Below are 14,703 nucleotides of genomic sequence, written 5' to 3'. Positions count from 1 at the left end.
TTACAAAGTACTTACCACAGTACTGGCACAAAGTAAGTGCTACATAAATGTAAATAATTATAATTGCCTCTATTTTTACTCACTTCACAACCCACTGCCACCTCATCTCTCAAATGAAATGATCATCTTCAAAGTCATCAGTGATCTCTTGATACTCAATTTTTAAATTTCTCAACTTTGAAACACTACTCTGTTGATTATCCTCTCCTCTGTGTTTTCATTGTACTGTTCTCTCAAAGTTCTCTTTTTGACCATTTTATTCCATTTGTCTTCTTTGCTGATTCATCATTCATACTCCTCTCAATTGTAGGAACCTTTCTAGGCTTTCTTCTCTTGATATTTTCTCATTTAGTTTACCTCTCTTTGGCTTCCATGGCTTTAATGATCATCTCTATGCTGATGACTCCCAGATCTATACATCTGGTTCTAGCCTTTCTCTTGAACTCTAGGCGTGACGTCTATTGGACATATCCCCATAGGCAGAGTATCAGCTCTCTGACTATTAAGTTTAATTTGTATTCTATTACTTTCTAAAGTATAGACCAGTGATAGTGAACCTTTTAGAGACCAAGTGACCAAACTGCAACTCTCATGCCCCAAGTGAGCCTTACGCCAGATAGGGGAGGGAGGAAGCACTCCCATTGGCTGCTGGGTGAGGGGCGAGTCATGTGAAAAATGTCCTCAGGAACACGTGGAGAGGGGAGGGGAGCAGCACACAGCCCACCCCCACTCCAGCACGTGTGTCATAGGTTTGCCAGCATAGGCCTAGAGCAGACAATCAACAAAACAAGGAATCAAGTCTTGATTAATAAGATGTAAATGAGGTGTACACTTTCCAAGGTGTGAATTTTAACAATCAGCTCTCAAACTAGAAGGAACTGGGATTAGCACATTTCTGCATAGGACTCTCAAATTCACCACTTTCAAAACTGAATTCCAAACTTTTCCTCTCTTTTGAATTTCTTTATTTCTGTTAAGGATAATACCATGTTTTCAGTAACCCAGGTTTACAACTTTGATGTTATCTTTCCCATCTTACCTTCCCCACATATCCAATAAATTGTCAAATCTTACTATTTTTACTTATGTAAGGGGAGCAAAGGTTGGCTTCTGGGTGGTGCAGCAACTACTGGAACCGGGTAAGTCTTCTATGTAGACCTTTGGCATAAATCCTACCTGGTATTCTTTAGGCCTGGTGGTTTGAATTTTTAAAAGGCCTTGGGGTCAGGAAGGGAATTTTTCCATTGAACCGCCTATTGACAAACTTCCAGTTCCACTTCAGAAGTGGTTTATAGCCTTTTATTCTAATATTATTTTTTAAAATTATAAATAGTAATTTTAACTGGATTTTTATGGTTGACTATTGCATTTTAAACAAGGTAACATTTTAACTTAGTGAACTAGCTAAGATTTAGATTTATCTTACAACCAATTTTCCAGCTGTTTTCTTCTCTCTATTCTCACAGATGCCACTCTAGTTTAGGCCTCTCTTGGACTATTGAAATTGTCCTCCACTGTAATTCATCTTCCACATAGTTTTAAAATTCTAAGTATAATTTGTTACCAGCACACCTTTCTGGCCTTATTATACACTACTCCTATTTTTGCTATTCCTTATATATTACATTCTATCTCCCAACCATGCTTTTGCACTGGCTGTCCCCCACATCTAGAATGCAAAGTCCTGACTTTCCCCTCTTAGATTGTCTTGTAGTCTTAAAAATTCTACACAAAATCTACCTTCACATGAAGTCTTTCCTGATTCACCCAGCTACTAGTATCCCTAGCTCCTATTATATAATTTGTATATATTTATACTAAATACATACATGTATGTATCTATTCTAGATAAAGTTCCTGGTTGACTTCATTTTCTTGTAATTTTTATTCTTTACTTGATTAAGAATTCTATCCCCTAGTCACTGTTATGAAAAATACTTTCATATATTTATCTTTCAATTGTTTTTATGATTAATATTTTTAAGTCAAGTGGCCATTTGGAACTGATTGTGGTATATGGAATGAGATATTAATCTAAACCCATTTTTTTCCAAACTACTTTCCATTTCAAGAAATTATCAATAGTTAGTCCCTGCCCAAAAAGTTTATATCCTGTGTTTATCAAATACTTGTTTGTTTGTTTTTTTGGTTTGTTTCAGATTCTTGCTTATCTAGTTTATTCCTAGCCTAATTTTCTATTTTTAATCAGAACCAAAAAGTTTTGCTGCTTTTTATAATATACTTTGATATTTGTAGGTACTTCATGCCACTTTTTTTGGGGGGGTTTATTTCCCTTGAGGTTATGGACCGTATGTTCTTCCAAATGTATTTCTTTATTATTTTGCCAAGATCAATGAATTATGCCCTTGGAAGTATGGCATAGTGCTAAATCTATAAATTTAGGTAGTATCTTAATTTTTATTATACTGATGCAGCCCAAATGGGAATAATGACTCTCCCTCAAATTATTTAATTCAGTGATTAATTCTTTAAGTAGTATTGTATATTATATTTATGTATCTTAATTTATATATTTATGTACCTGATACAAATGAAATGCTTAATAGATATCAGTTGGCCAACTAACTGAAAATTTTTAGGCAGTTAGATTTATGAAGAAGGTCAGAAGTTTAATTTGGGTAGGAAAAGTTAAATGAAAAAATTGAGGAAAATTTGGAGAACAACAATCTACAGGTCTAGATTTCATGTCCAGGTTTTTTGAGTGAGTTTCAGGGAAAGCATCAGGAAATGAGATAAGAATTTGAGCTGAATTAGGAGAAATTATAAAGGTGATTTTAAGGGGTTTGGAGATATGAGGAAGAACAGAGGCGAAGTATAGGAGAGAAGAAATTTCAGAGAACTTGAGGACAAGTTGAAGAACAACAACCTGAAAGATTTCTCATTCTGACTGTGGCATATGGTATTAGATATTGGGTCTAAACCCTACCCCCCACCCCAAACTAAAGGAAAGAAAGGAAAATGTAGTTGCCTCGGTGAAAGAGAGAAGAAAAAATAAGTAAAACAAATTCACCATCCACTTTTGCTCCTACTTCATGCTGTTAAACGCCAATGGAGGAAATTATACAATTGGATTGGATTTGATACAATTTGTTACATAATCTCAAATAGGTCCTTAGGATAGCATGCTTATCTTCTTATTCTTCATGAATCGATTCTCCATTCCATTCTCCATAGATTTTGTTCCAAATATTTCCTCTCTTGTCACTCCTATAGGCCTTCTCTCTCACAAAAGGTATTTGCCACATACTCTATACACTTTATGAAAAACAAATGACACACAAAAAAAGTCTGTCTAGAATTCCACCAGCAGCGCCACTGTTTCTTCTTCTTTGTTCTAGTCTTGGAGGAAGATTTTTTTTTGGTCTTATCCCTTTTGTGTCCCCTCTGCTATCTTGACCTTACAATCTGCTTGGCTCCCACTAATATTGTCTCTCAGTTTATTGGTTCCTTCACTATAGCTTGTAAAATCAGCCCACCCCATCCTTAAAAAAGAAAAACAAAATTTTATCATAACATACCTGTAAATTATCATATTAATTCTCTCCTTCCAGAGCTAAACTCATAGAAAAAGCTGATTACATTTGGCATTTTATCTGACCTCCCACTTGTGACAATCCTTTGCAATCTGGTTTTGATCTCATAACTGAAACTAATTTTCTTCTTGTTTCTGTTCAGTTGTTTCAGATTCTTCATGACCCCATTTGGGGTCTTTTTGGCAAAGACACTGGAGTGGTTTGCCATTTCCTTTTCCAGATCAATTTACATATGAGAAAACTGAGGCAAATAGGGTTAAATCCACAGTCACAAAGCTAGTAAGTGTCTGAGCCTCGATTTCAACTTGGGTCTTCTTGATTCTAGGTATGGCATTCTATCCACCAAGTAACCTAGCTGCTGGGGTCTGTGATTTCACTGGAATAGTGAATCTAATGATGAAACTTTCTCTTCACATGCAGCCTGACACCTGCTCTGAAACTTTTAGTTTTAAAAAATTGCCTGGTTTCTGAGGGGGCAGCGACTTTCCCCCTATGCCAAAGGCAAATCTTCAAGAATCCATGTATTCTTGACTCTGAAGCCAGCTTTCCATCTGCTATATCATAATGCCTCTTTACTAAGGATTTCTTAATCGCAAAATCCAGTGGCTTTCTCTCAGTTCTCAGACTTCTTGAGCTCTCTACAGTGTCTCACATTGTTCACTATACCTTCCTTCTACATACTCTCATTTCCTTTGGTTTTTGTGACATTGCTGTCTCCTGATTCTCCTTCAAATGATCTGGTTACTTCTTATTCTCCTTCACTAGATCATTGCCCATATCTCAATCCCTTTGTGTGGGTGAATTCCAGGTCCTCTTCTTTCCCTATACTTTCTTGATGATCTCAACAGCTCCCATTGGTTCAACTAACATCTTTATGAAGATTTCTCCTGAACTCCTGGCCTGAATCACCAATTGTCTAGTAAACATTTTGGACTGGAAATGGATTGGTACTTCAAAACTCAATATGTCCAAAATGGTACTCAATATCTTCTCCCCAAACCTCTCTTCCTCTTAATTTCACTTTTTTCCCCTTTTGTTGAGAGCATCGCCATCCTTCTAATTACCTGTTAGCAACCATAGTTACCTCTGACTCTTCTCTTTCCCTCATTCCACATATCCAATTAGTTTTCAAATCTTGTCTATTCCAATTTGACAATATCTTTCAAATTCAACCCTTTCTGTGTGCATAAAGCCGCTGTGCTGGGTTAAGCCGTCATCACATTTGATCTGGAATATAGAAACAGTCTTCTAATTGGTATTCCTATCTTATCTCTTGATCTTATTGATGCTGGTCCACAGTATCAAATATAGTAGATTGATCAAGAAAGAACTTCTAAGGAAAAAAAGAAAATTTTGCAACTAAAAAATTATTGGTAACTTTGAAGTAAGTAATTTCAACTGAGTGATGAGACAGTGTTGAAGGGTGAATGAAGAGAAGAGGAAGTGGAGGCAAAAAGTGTAGACAGCTTTTTCAAGGAGTTTGGTTGAGAAATGGAGAAAGTAGTTACAGCCTAATGAAAGTTTTTTTTTAAGGATGAGATAGATCCGACCATATTTAAAGACAGAAAAGAGGGAACCACTAGAGAGGAAGAGGCTGAAAATATAAGAGAGGATGATTGAGGTTGCAATCTATTATAGAAGTAAAACATATAGCCTCAAAAGAGAAAGAAACCAGAGATTCTAATGTAAGGAGCCAATTTGACTTTGCAGGTATCACTGAAACTTGGTAAGATGAAACTAATGCCTGTAATATGGCTCTGGATAGTATATTTTAATAAAAAGAAAACAGGATAGGTAAAAGGAATGAGGGATTAAGCAGTTTATTATTTATTATTATTTATTCAGAAGGTATACTCATATGTAAGAAAGTGTAGGAACCAGAAGGGAAGATACATAGTAGGGAACATTGGGTTAAGAGAGAATAAGAGAAATCATTTTGTCAATGTGAATATACCATATATTGCCTTGACAGAAAGAAGAAATAGATGAGGAACAGATCATAAGCCCAGCACAAAAGGTTGCAAAAAGGATGTTGCTTAGTGGTGGCCATAGCATAGAAGCTAGGGTATATCATAACTTCTCAGAACTAGTGTATGAAAGGTACCATGAAGTTATCTCTTTCCTCTCCTATTTTCCTTTTTCTTCAGTTATCTCTATATCACCTTTTTTTGTTTTTTTTTTTCCTTCTGTTCTCTATCAGTTTTTATTATATCTCTCATTCCAAAATATATTCCTTTGGAAAATGGACTTTGTAATACTTCCCAGATGAATCCCAGAAGCACTAGGAGACTGCAAAATCTAGGACATTTTTTGTAATTTTAATTTAAATCTAGAATTTATAATTAATTTAGGCTAAATGCATTATAGTAATAAATTAAATCTACAAATATATATTTAAGTTTAAATTTTTAGAAAAGATTGCTTTCTGCCTGTACTGCCATAGCTGCTTGGTACTTTATTTGTAAATATGTCATTGCATTGATCAGTCTATTTTTTGAGTAATTATTCTGTTTCTAGCACACAATAAGGTAACTTGACTCTTATTTTATACAAATGGAAATATATTTATAAAATACTATTCACATTTCAAGCAGAAAAGATCAACTCAAATATTTTCTTATATCTTAAGTTTATTTTACAGCCCAGTATCCAGTAATATACAAGCTATTTTAGTGTATCTCCAACATTGGAAAAGCCCTGTTATTCTAGGTGTGTGCTATTTTATTACTTGGCAATACTATTTGTCTTCACCATGAAGCAACGTAAAATGCCCTCTGTGTAATTTATTTTAAAAATTCAGGAAGGCCTTGAGTTTATACAATTAGACTATTATTAGCAGTAGTGGAGTTCATTAGTTAGAATTCTAAATTTGTTTCTACATACATTGCCATCTGGGAGCTTACTAAAACCAACCAACTTAAAATGGAGCTGCTATTTAGTTTTCAATTGAAATGCCCAAGTACAGATAGCAAGCATACTTGCTTTACTTTTCACCAATCAAATATGAAAGGATTTCTTTTGGGGGTTGGGGGAACCACTACAAATGTACTAATATTTTCAATTTACTCTCAATTTCCAGTTAAACCAATTTCTCTCATATATTTGCTGCAATGTTTCTTTGATAACTTTTCTTGGTGCTGGTTCTTCAGTATACATACCTTTAGCCAGCTGGGAAAATCCCAAGTTAAGAAGACTAGTGTATTGGAAAAACAAAATAAACAAAGTTTGCAAAGTCAGTATCACTCTGTCTCAGTCTTCATTATGTGACCCTCATATTTAAAGTGTTGCTGAGGCAGACAAGGATTCATTCATACTGCACAAGAGCTTTTAAGAAGGCAACATTCGCAAGAACCCTCTCTGAAGTCTCCTTTTTATGTGCTTCTAGGCAGATCACTATATCCTACTTCTTAAAAATTTTGTCTTAGCTTGACCAAATCCCACATTCAGTTTCTATTTTTAAAAAGCACAATTTTAAAGGAAACATACACTTTCCTGAATGTAGCTGGGACTATGAATTTTAGTAATGACTAGAGCTATTATGTCACAGAGTTTAGGTAATTTGAGAGATATCGATTCCTTGACTAAGACTTTGAAACTTGCTCCAGCTTCTTTAGCCACACAGGATTTCTACCTGGGCTGTAGATGAGGGTAAAATATCCCATGGAGAACTCCTTCAATAACTACATTTGGAAAATCATCTGAAAAACAAAAGAAAAAAGCCTTATTTCTTATGTGCATCAATATAACACTTTTTGGAAAGAACTAAATAAGGTAAGACTCACTATAATTTAAGAAATGGCATCCGTCTCCTGTTTATCCATGTTCTGGACGGGCTATTAGTAATGCTGTTTCAGCACTAAAGCCACTTTAGTTCAGCACTAGGCACTACATGAATGCGCTGCCAGATTTGTAGCTTATTGATTTAAGGGATGTTCTAATACTTAATGCTGCTGGGCTCCAGCTCTTTATCTGAATCTTTTCTCACAAGGAAGATGGATTACACTGGCAATTCAATTTCTAACAAAATCTCAATATACTTGAAAGAATTCCAAGATTTCTACTGGGAATACTTCACTGCAGGTTTTCCACTGTGGTTTACAGCAGCATTTAGTCCAAGTCATTTTGAGGATGCTGGTGCTATCAAATATGCTTCTTTAGAGCAATAAGATGCTATCCTGTCTTCCTAACTTAAAAGGGCAAATTTCCTAAAAAAGTCAACCTGTCATACTTGAAAAATCAGCCACATATTCAGTGGATGCAAAGGAAAATCATTGCTAGAGCCTTTTCCCTATATGTTGGTTCCTAAAGCAGGTAAAATATGAATGGATTATGTGAGCAAGGAAACTAAGCTATTAACACTCAACTAGCATTTTAAATCCATCCCAACATATGGAATTACATAGGAGATTGTGATATACATAGGTGTACTAGTATTATAACCTCCATTATACAAGGAAACTAAGACTTAGAGAGCCAACTTAGGGAGGCCTCAAGTCAAAAAGGTTATATATGGTTTCAGGTCTTTCTGACCTCTCATTCTGATATTCTATTGCTCTCATAAAAGATAAATCTTTCAAAGCAAAGAAATTAGGCTTCATGAAGAAGCATGATAACATCTGGATGGAAAACTCAAAATTATTTTTTGCTTTCATTGGTCCTAGCTATATACAATGACTAGAACAGATAAAAAACTCAGATTTTTCAGTTCTGATCTTTAGTCATCCTATTTATATTTAGTATGCATAAAGGTATTCAGGCACAAAGTCTAACTTTGAGAGGCTTAATTTCCATTTGAAAGAAGTAAACTAGAAGTTTCATTTGATGGTATTTGTCAGTCACTGAGTTCTGATTCATGTTAGAATTTGTTCATGCTGGAAGGGTAGGATAAGGAAATCAGACAAAACTTTTAGTTCTATTTGCTCCATGGGGTACAGGCATATATTACACACATTCATACACACACACACATCAATAACATTCTGAGCTAATGGTTTATTCAATTATAAGTTTACAGAAAATGTATATGATCTGAATACCTATTTATAAACATATTGTACTTATCAAGGTCTTATGAAAAAGTTTGATAATTTTTATATGGCTACTATCTTCAAAATCCTTTGGTCCTTTAACAACTTGTGAAATATTACTTTTAGGAGTACTTTAATATTTAAGAGCTAAACTAATTAGCTACAGATATTCTAAAAACCATTTTTTGTAGATAATTGATCCAGTATTACTAGAACATTATTTTCCAAAAGAAATTTTGGCCTAATCTGGCCTAAATTTGGACTTCAAAGGTTTTAAGATACCTAGAAAAAAAATCAAATCACACAGCTAGTATATATCTGAGGCCAGATTTGAAAACTGCTCCTCCTGATTCCAGGCCTAAAACTCCATATACCTACCTGTCCCTTGAATGCTCTTTCATACAGAGAATATTCTCCTAAAAACACAATAATGTATCATTGTATCAATGTATATTGGTGGTACAGTATATTTGGACTTTGGTAGTGGGTTTGGAATTAAATAGATCTGCATTAAAATCTGGCCTCAGATATGTACTAACTGTGTGACCCTGGGCAAGTCACTTAACCTCTCAGCCTTAGCTTCTTCATCTGTAAAATGAAGATAGTAACTACCTCCCTGGTTTGTTGTGAAGATGAAACAAAATAATATTTGTAAAGTGCTTTGCAAACCTGAAAATGCTATAAGTAAACTCTAGTTATTTATATTTATTTATCTATAATTTTTATAATTTATTATATATTATATAATTTATAAATTATAATTTATAATATTACTTATAATTTATAATTATTTATTTATAATTTCCACTGAAATTTAGGGTTTATATGGTCAAGAAGCTACATTCAGTTTACTATGGCAAGATAGTAAAAACATTTTTGGTTAAAGTATGCCTGAATATTAAGTTACAACATAGAAAAGTTTCACTTTAAGTGCTAAGATTTGAATGCCTCTTTTTCCCTGCTTAGTCTTCTATAGGGTTAATGATGCTGGATATGCTGAAATATCCATCAATAATAATATTTTTAAGACTCAGAATTCAAATAATGGTATTGTTGAATAAAATCATATGAATAAATCTTTGCTAGTTAACTTTTCTATTTTTGAGGCCCTCTATCACCTTGTCTCATATAACTTATATCACCTCATTTTCCACCATTCTTCAACATGAATGAGGCAAGCACTAGCTGGCAGACTTATTATTATTCCAAACTAATTCCTGTCCTTTTTTACCTTTGCTCTACTTGTTCCTTCTTTTGGGAATGTCTTTATGATGCCTCTCTGATAGTATGAGTCCTACATTTCTTTAAGGTCCAATACAAGTTAGCTAGTTTTGAGGAGCTTAACCTTATTCAAGAATCTGGACTACTCCAGCACGCAGTTACCTCTTTCTTAGAGTTTTTAATCTGAACAGTGTTAGCATTTGGACCTAAACATAGCTGGAAGAAGTGTAGATAGAGGTACTGTTAAAGGTAAAGTAGTACATTTCTTTCTAGTTGGCATATTAGCATATTAAGAACACTGAATACTAGTTAGCATCTCTCTCTCTCTCTCTTATATAATATGTATATGCACACAGACATAATATGCGTTAAAGTTTGCAAAAGTGCTGTGCATACTACCTCATTTAATCCTTATAACAATCTTGTGAAATAGGTGCTACTACCTCATTTTATAGATGAAGAAACTGAGACTAAGAGAGGTTAAGTGATTTGCTCAGGATTACACTGCTAGTGTCTGCAGTTTCAGCCACACTCAGATCTTCCTAACTGTTCTACTGTTCCACTTAACTACACAAAGAATATTTTTGAAATTTTTATAATCTCCACGAAACTGGATTAGTAGTTAGGAGACTTGGGTACTAGTTCTGGTTCTGTCACTTAATCAGTATGTGCAAGTGGGGCCAAGGTACTGGTATAAATGTCTCAGTACTTCAAATTCCTTATCTGTAAAATGGGAATAATAATATTATTATTCACAGGGTTGTTGTGAAGATCAAAGAAGATAATGGATGTGAAAGAGTTTTGTAAACTATAAAGTGTTTTATCATTATTAAAGCATCTTAAGTGGACAGTTTAGAAATTTAAACAATTCCTTACAGAGGAATGAATGAAGCAATTATTTCTTCTGATTGATCTTGAAGTTGTTGGTGGCTTGTGATATATCTAATGAATTCTATTTAAAAAAGAATTTTAAAGAATAATATAAAGGCTACCAATGAAATGAAGCTATTATTCAAATGGAAATCAGGGTGTATGTGCAATACAGAGATTAAGCTTTAGAGCAAAGCATTTAAAAATAACTATTTTTCCATTTCAAACCTAAAAATGAAATTAACCATAGTCAACCACAGCTAAAACAATAATATAATAATTTTCAAATAACTATTTATTTCACAACATTTTTGTTAGAAAAATTAGTTTCTCTTGAAAGACCTGCTCCAATTTGTATTCTAAATGTCTTTTATACAAAAAGCATTACTTTATTGACAGATTATTAGGCTCTGGACCAATGTTATTCTATAAGGTCTGTATTAAAAACATGGTTTATGTGGTGCATGGTCAGATCAGTAAAGAGCTGTTAACACATGACAGGTTTGATTACCGTTGGCTGTAGGCAAGACATATGGATCCCTTAGGAACAGCAGCACTGGTTGGTGGGACAGTTTGCTGGAAAGGTCAAGAACGGGAATGTCAGCATCAAGGGATAGTAAACAGAAAATACTACAAACTAGCTTTGAGGTGATCAAACTGCTACACAATGATGTCAAGAAGGGTATTTTTTTATGTATACACTTTCATACACACTATGTATAACACAGAAAGACATATTTCCAACTATGTAGCAAGCTTAATTTCTAAAAGGTCAAGCTAACATTGCCATGTTTATATAGTCTGAAACAAATATATAATTTTTATTACATACAAGCCTTGAAAAGTTACAGCATTATTAACTGACAAGTCAGTATTTTTGTCAGCTGCATATAATGACGTAGGAGTCTATATTCTTTCATTTATAAATATAAAAAATTATTTCAGTGTCCTTATTACAGGAACCAATAGTATGCTAAAACCACCAAGTGTCAGGACACTGAAGAAAGCCATTAACACTCAAAATATTTAAGTATATAATAGTACTGTGAATTTACATAATACTTAATTGATCAGCTCTCACCTGAACTCTTCAGATTCTGTTTCCTCAAATGAGCTAAAATAAAAATAAAATTATAGAGAGAATGGATCATTGTATATAAATGAAAGAATAATAGCATGCATTCATGTAGCACTGAAGAGGGCTTTAAATAAAGAATTTATTAAATTTTAAATTTAATACACAGATGGACCCTAAACAATGGCATTTTCTTGAATTCCATTTTTGCCTAACAGAATTACTTAAAAATATCTAGATACTGGTTCTAACATATATGGACAAGGGCATAAAATTGTGAAAGTCTCTAAGTAAATGTGTAATTTGTTGAATGTTCACTCCATCAACTATTAGAGAGGTCCCAGAAGATAGTTCTGGTTTAAGAAAATTCCTGTCAATTATGGGCTTAGGCCTGGTGATGACTGATGAGTATAGGTGGCTCACATTATGGGGTATAATTAGCTATATGGGTGGGAAGAGAGGGTGGTCACTTGTTGAAGAGTGGTTATGTCAAGACAGTCAATGAGTCAGAGGACCATAGATTTATAGTTTGAAGGTATCTTAAAAGTCGTCAAATCCAACCCTCTGATTTTAGAGATGCAACTGAGGGTCAGAGAGATTAAATAATCTGCCCAGAGTCACAAAGCTATATGAACTATATGATATCATTGAAATTATTTATGATATCAATTATCAGTCAGTTGGCATCTAAGATTTAGGATCTCAACCTTACTCTCTTTAAACAATTTTATAGAGGAAAAGAGGCAAGCTTAAGTACCTTACATATATTTTTATTGTGCTGGAGTGGTATGCCATTTCTTTTTTCCAGTGTATTATAGCAAGCAGAGGTTAAATAACTTGCCCAAGGTCATATAGCTAATAAATATGTCAGATAAAATTTGATCTTGGGCCTTCCTGACTCTAGGATTCTAGCTGTGACTTCAAGTAAAGACATTAGCTTAATAGTCTACCTAACTTCATAACTAAGAAGTTAAAATTTCCTTCTCAAATACCTTGGAACAAATCAGATTTTTCCTTTACATAAGCATGACTTAATGAACTTGATGACCTCATGAGAGGCCTTTGAGGAATACCTTTAATTACAGGTAGTGGGACAAAAGAACTATTTTTCGCTCAATGTTCTTAATGAATACTGGGCAACTATCTAATTCCAAATAAATATAGTTCAAGGAGTAGGTATGCTCATAAATTTTATATGATTCAGTTATGGGACACTAAAGGTCATTTAGTCTACTTCTCTCACTTTACAGATGAGGAAACTCAGACCTAGAGAGTTTCAGTAACTAATAGAACTGACCTTTATTTTTCTATCCATGAGTTTTTGTTTTATTCATGAAAACTATATAAAACCATATGGCCTGACTGTCACCACTATGCAGTAAGAAGACTACTTCAGGTAAGGGTCAATACATTATGTAGATACAACTGGGTCTAAAACTGAATACTGCAAACAAAACAGAGCAAAAAAAAATCTAGGGGTGAGAAAAGATAGGATGATAATAGGAGGGAAAAGAAACTCTTTTTTTTCTTCTGTCTCCAGGCAGAGTATTGTTAATGCTCTCTCAGAGGCAAAGGGGCAAATCAAATTTAACTACATACACCTCTACATCATGTCTTGCCTTCAGAAGTCAAAGCCTTTAAAATGAACTTCTGGATATAACTGAATGTCTAATTTGGCAAATTCTATAGTTTATCCCATGATGGGAAATACACTTCAAAAACATATCCAGTATGTTAAAGACAAATCTTACCCACAACTTTCTGTCTTTGGTAGAGAGGGTAAATGTCGTACATTTAGAAAATCAAGAAATAATTTTGGAAGCTCCTCATTTTCCAAAATGACAGCCTGTACAAGTAGAATATGGTAGAATTAAGAACTAAAGTAAAGATTAGCAACCACAGGCCATTTCAAGTATCAGTCATAGGTAATATTTTTAAAAGGCTAACATTTCACAAAAATTTTTGCCCATTCACCATTTTCAAATTCACAAGCATTACTACTTGCCAATTCAATTTAAACCCTTCTGCACATCTCAAGCTTTGATACACATATGTGCCTTTTATATAAATATCAAGAATTATGTCAGAGATCCCCTCAGACTTATAACTATCAGTATTATTGGACAAACCTAAACTTAACACAAAACAATTTATGTGTATTTGAGCAAGAAATGGATTTGCATATCTGATACCTCCATTTGAACAAATACTCCCTTACAATGTAAGATTACAGGAGACTACTATAAATTCAGTCAACACTAGAAATATTTTTGTCAGACACATCAGTTTAACCTCTTTAGCTATCAATTCATTCAGTCATTAGGGCTAAAAAATATTTTATTACTAGTTGAACATCTCCACTTAAAAGGACAATGACAACTTCACTATCTGAAAAAGTACTTTTTCTATGGCATTTCTGGTTAAATATTTTTATTTTGCTCAATGGCTCAGTATTCCAATTCCATGAATTCAAGGAATACATAATGTGATGTTTTTATAGTGCTTTAAGATTAGCAAAAGTTCACAAATCTGTGATGCAAGTGTTGTTATGACCACCACTTTACAGGGGAAAACTAAGAGAGGCTAAAAAGGTGACTTTGCCTAAGGCCATACAGCAGGTAAGTATCTGAGGTAGGATTTGATTATAGATCTTCCTGACTCCAAGTCAGGATAGTAGGATGTGCAGTATTTTAACAAAGATGTATGGTTAATGGTGAGGGTAGGATTTAACTTTATAAGGAAATCCCTTTGAGGACATGGACTATTAACTTTTTGTCTTTGTATCCCCACCACCTAATATAATACCTAGCACACAGCAGTCATTAGTAATTATTTGGTAAAAGGATATCTCATAAATTCTGATCAAGGATTATGTGGAGAAATTGAAATGAATATATTTAGACCAGAGTTTTGAATAAAGTAGTTAACAAACATCTGAATGAATGAATGAATGTCA

General features: G+C 33.9%; 1 protein-coding gene across 3 annotated transcripts in view; it reads right to left on the bottom strand.

Annotated features, from left to right (window-relative positions):
• SNX24 (sorting nexin 24) overlaps positions 1–14,703 on the bottom strand; it is a 281,065-nt gene that overhangs the window by 10,205 nt on the left and 256,157 nt on the right. For 2 of the 3 annotated variants that reach the window (XM_044662054.1, XM_044662048.1), the window contains 3 exons: positions 11,754–11,786; positions 11,184–11,248; positions 7,186–7,252 (listed from right to left, as the gene is read on the bottom strand). In XM_044662054.1, coding sequence (XP_044517989.1) covers positions 7,186–7,252; positions 11,184–11,248; positions 11,754–11,786 — 165 coding nt within the window. Of the gene's footprint in view, positions 1–6,166; positions 7,253–11,183; positions 11,249–11,753; positions 11,787–13,498; positions 13,594–14,703 lie in introns of those variants that run through there. The other variant, XM_044662063.1, reaches the window with a different exon arrangement.

The sequence above is a fragment of the Gracilinanus agilis genome, chromosome 1 (assembly GCF_016433145.1).
Source record: "Gracilinanus agilis isolate LMUSP501 chromosome 1, AgileGrace, whole genome shotgun sequence".
Classification (NCBI taxonomy): domain Eukaryota; kingdom Metazoa; phylum Chordata; class Mammalia; order Didelphimorphia; family Didelphidae; genus Gracilinanus; species Gracilinanus agilis.
This window is presented reverse-complemented; position numbering and strand designations above follow the sequence as displayed.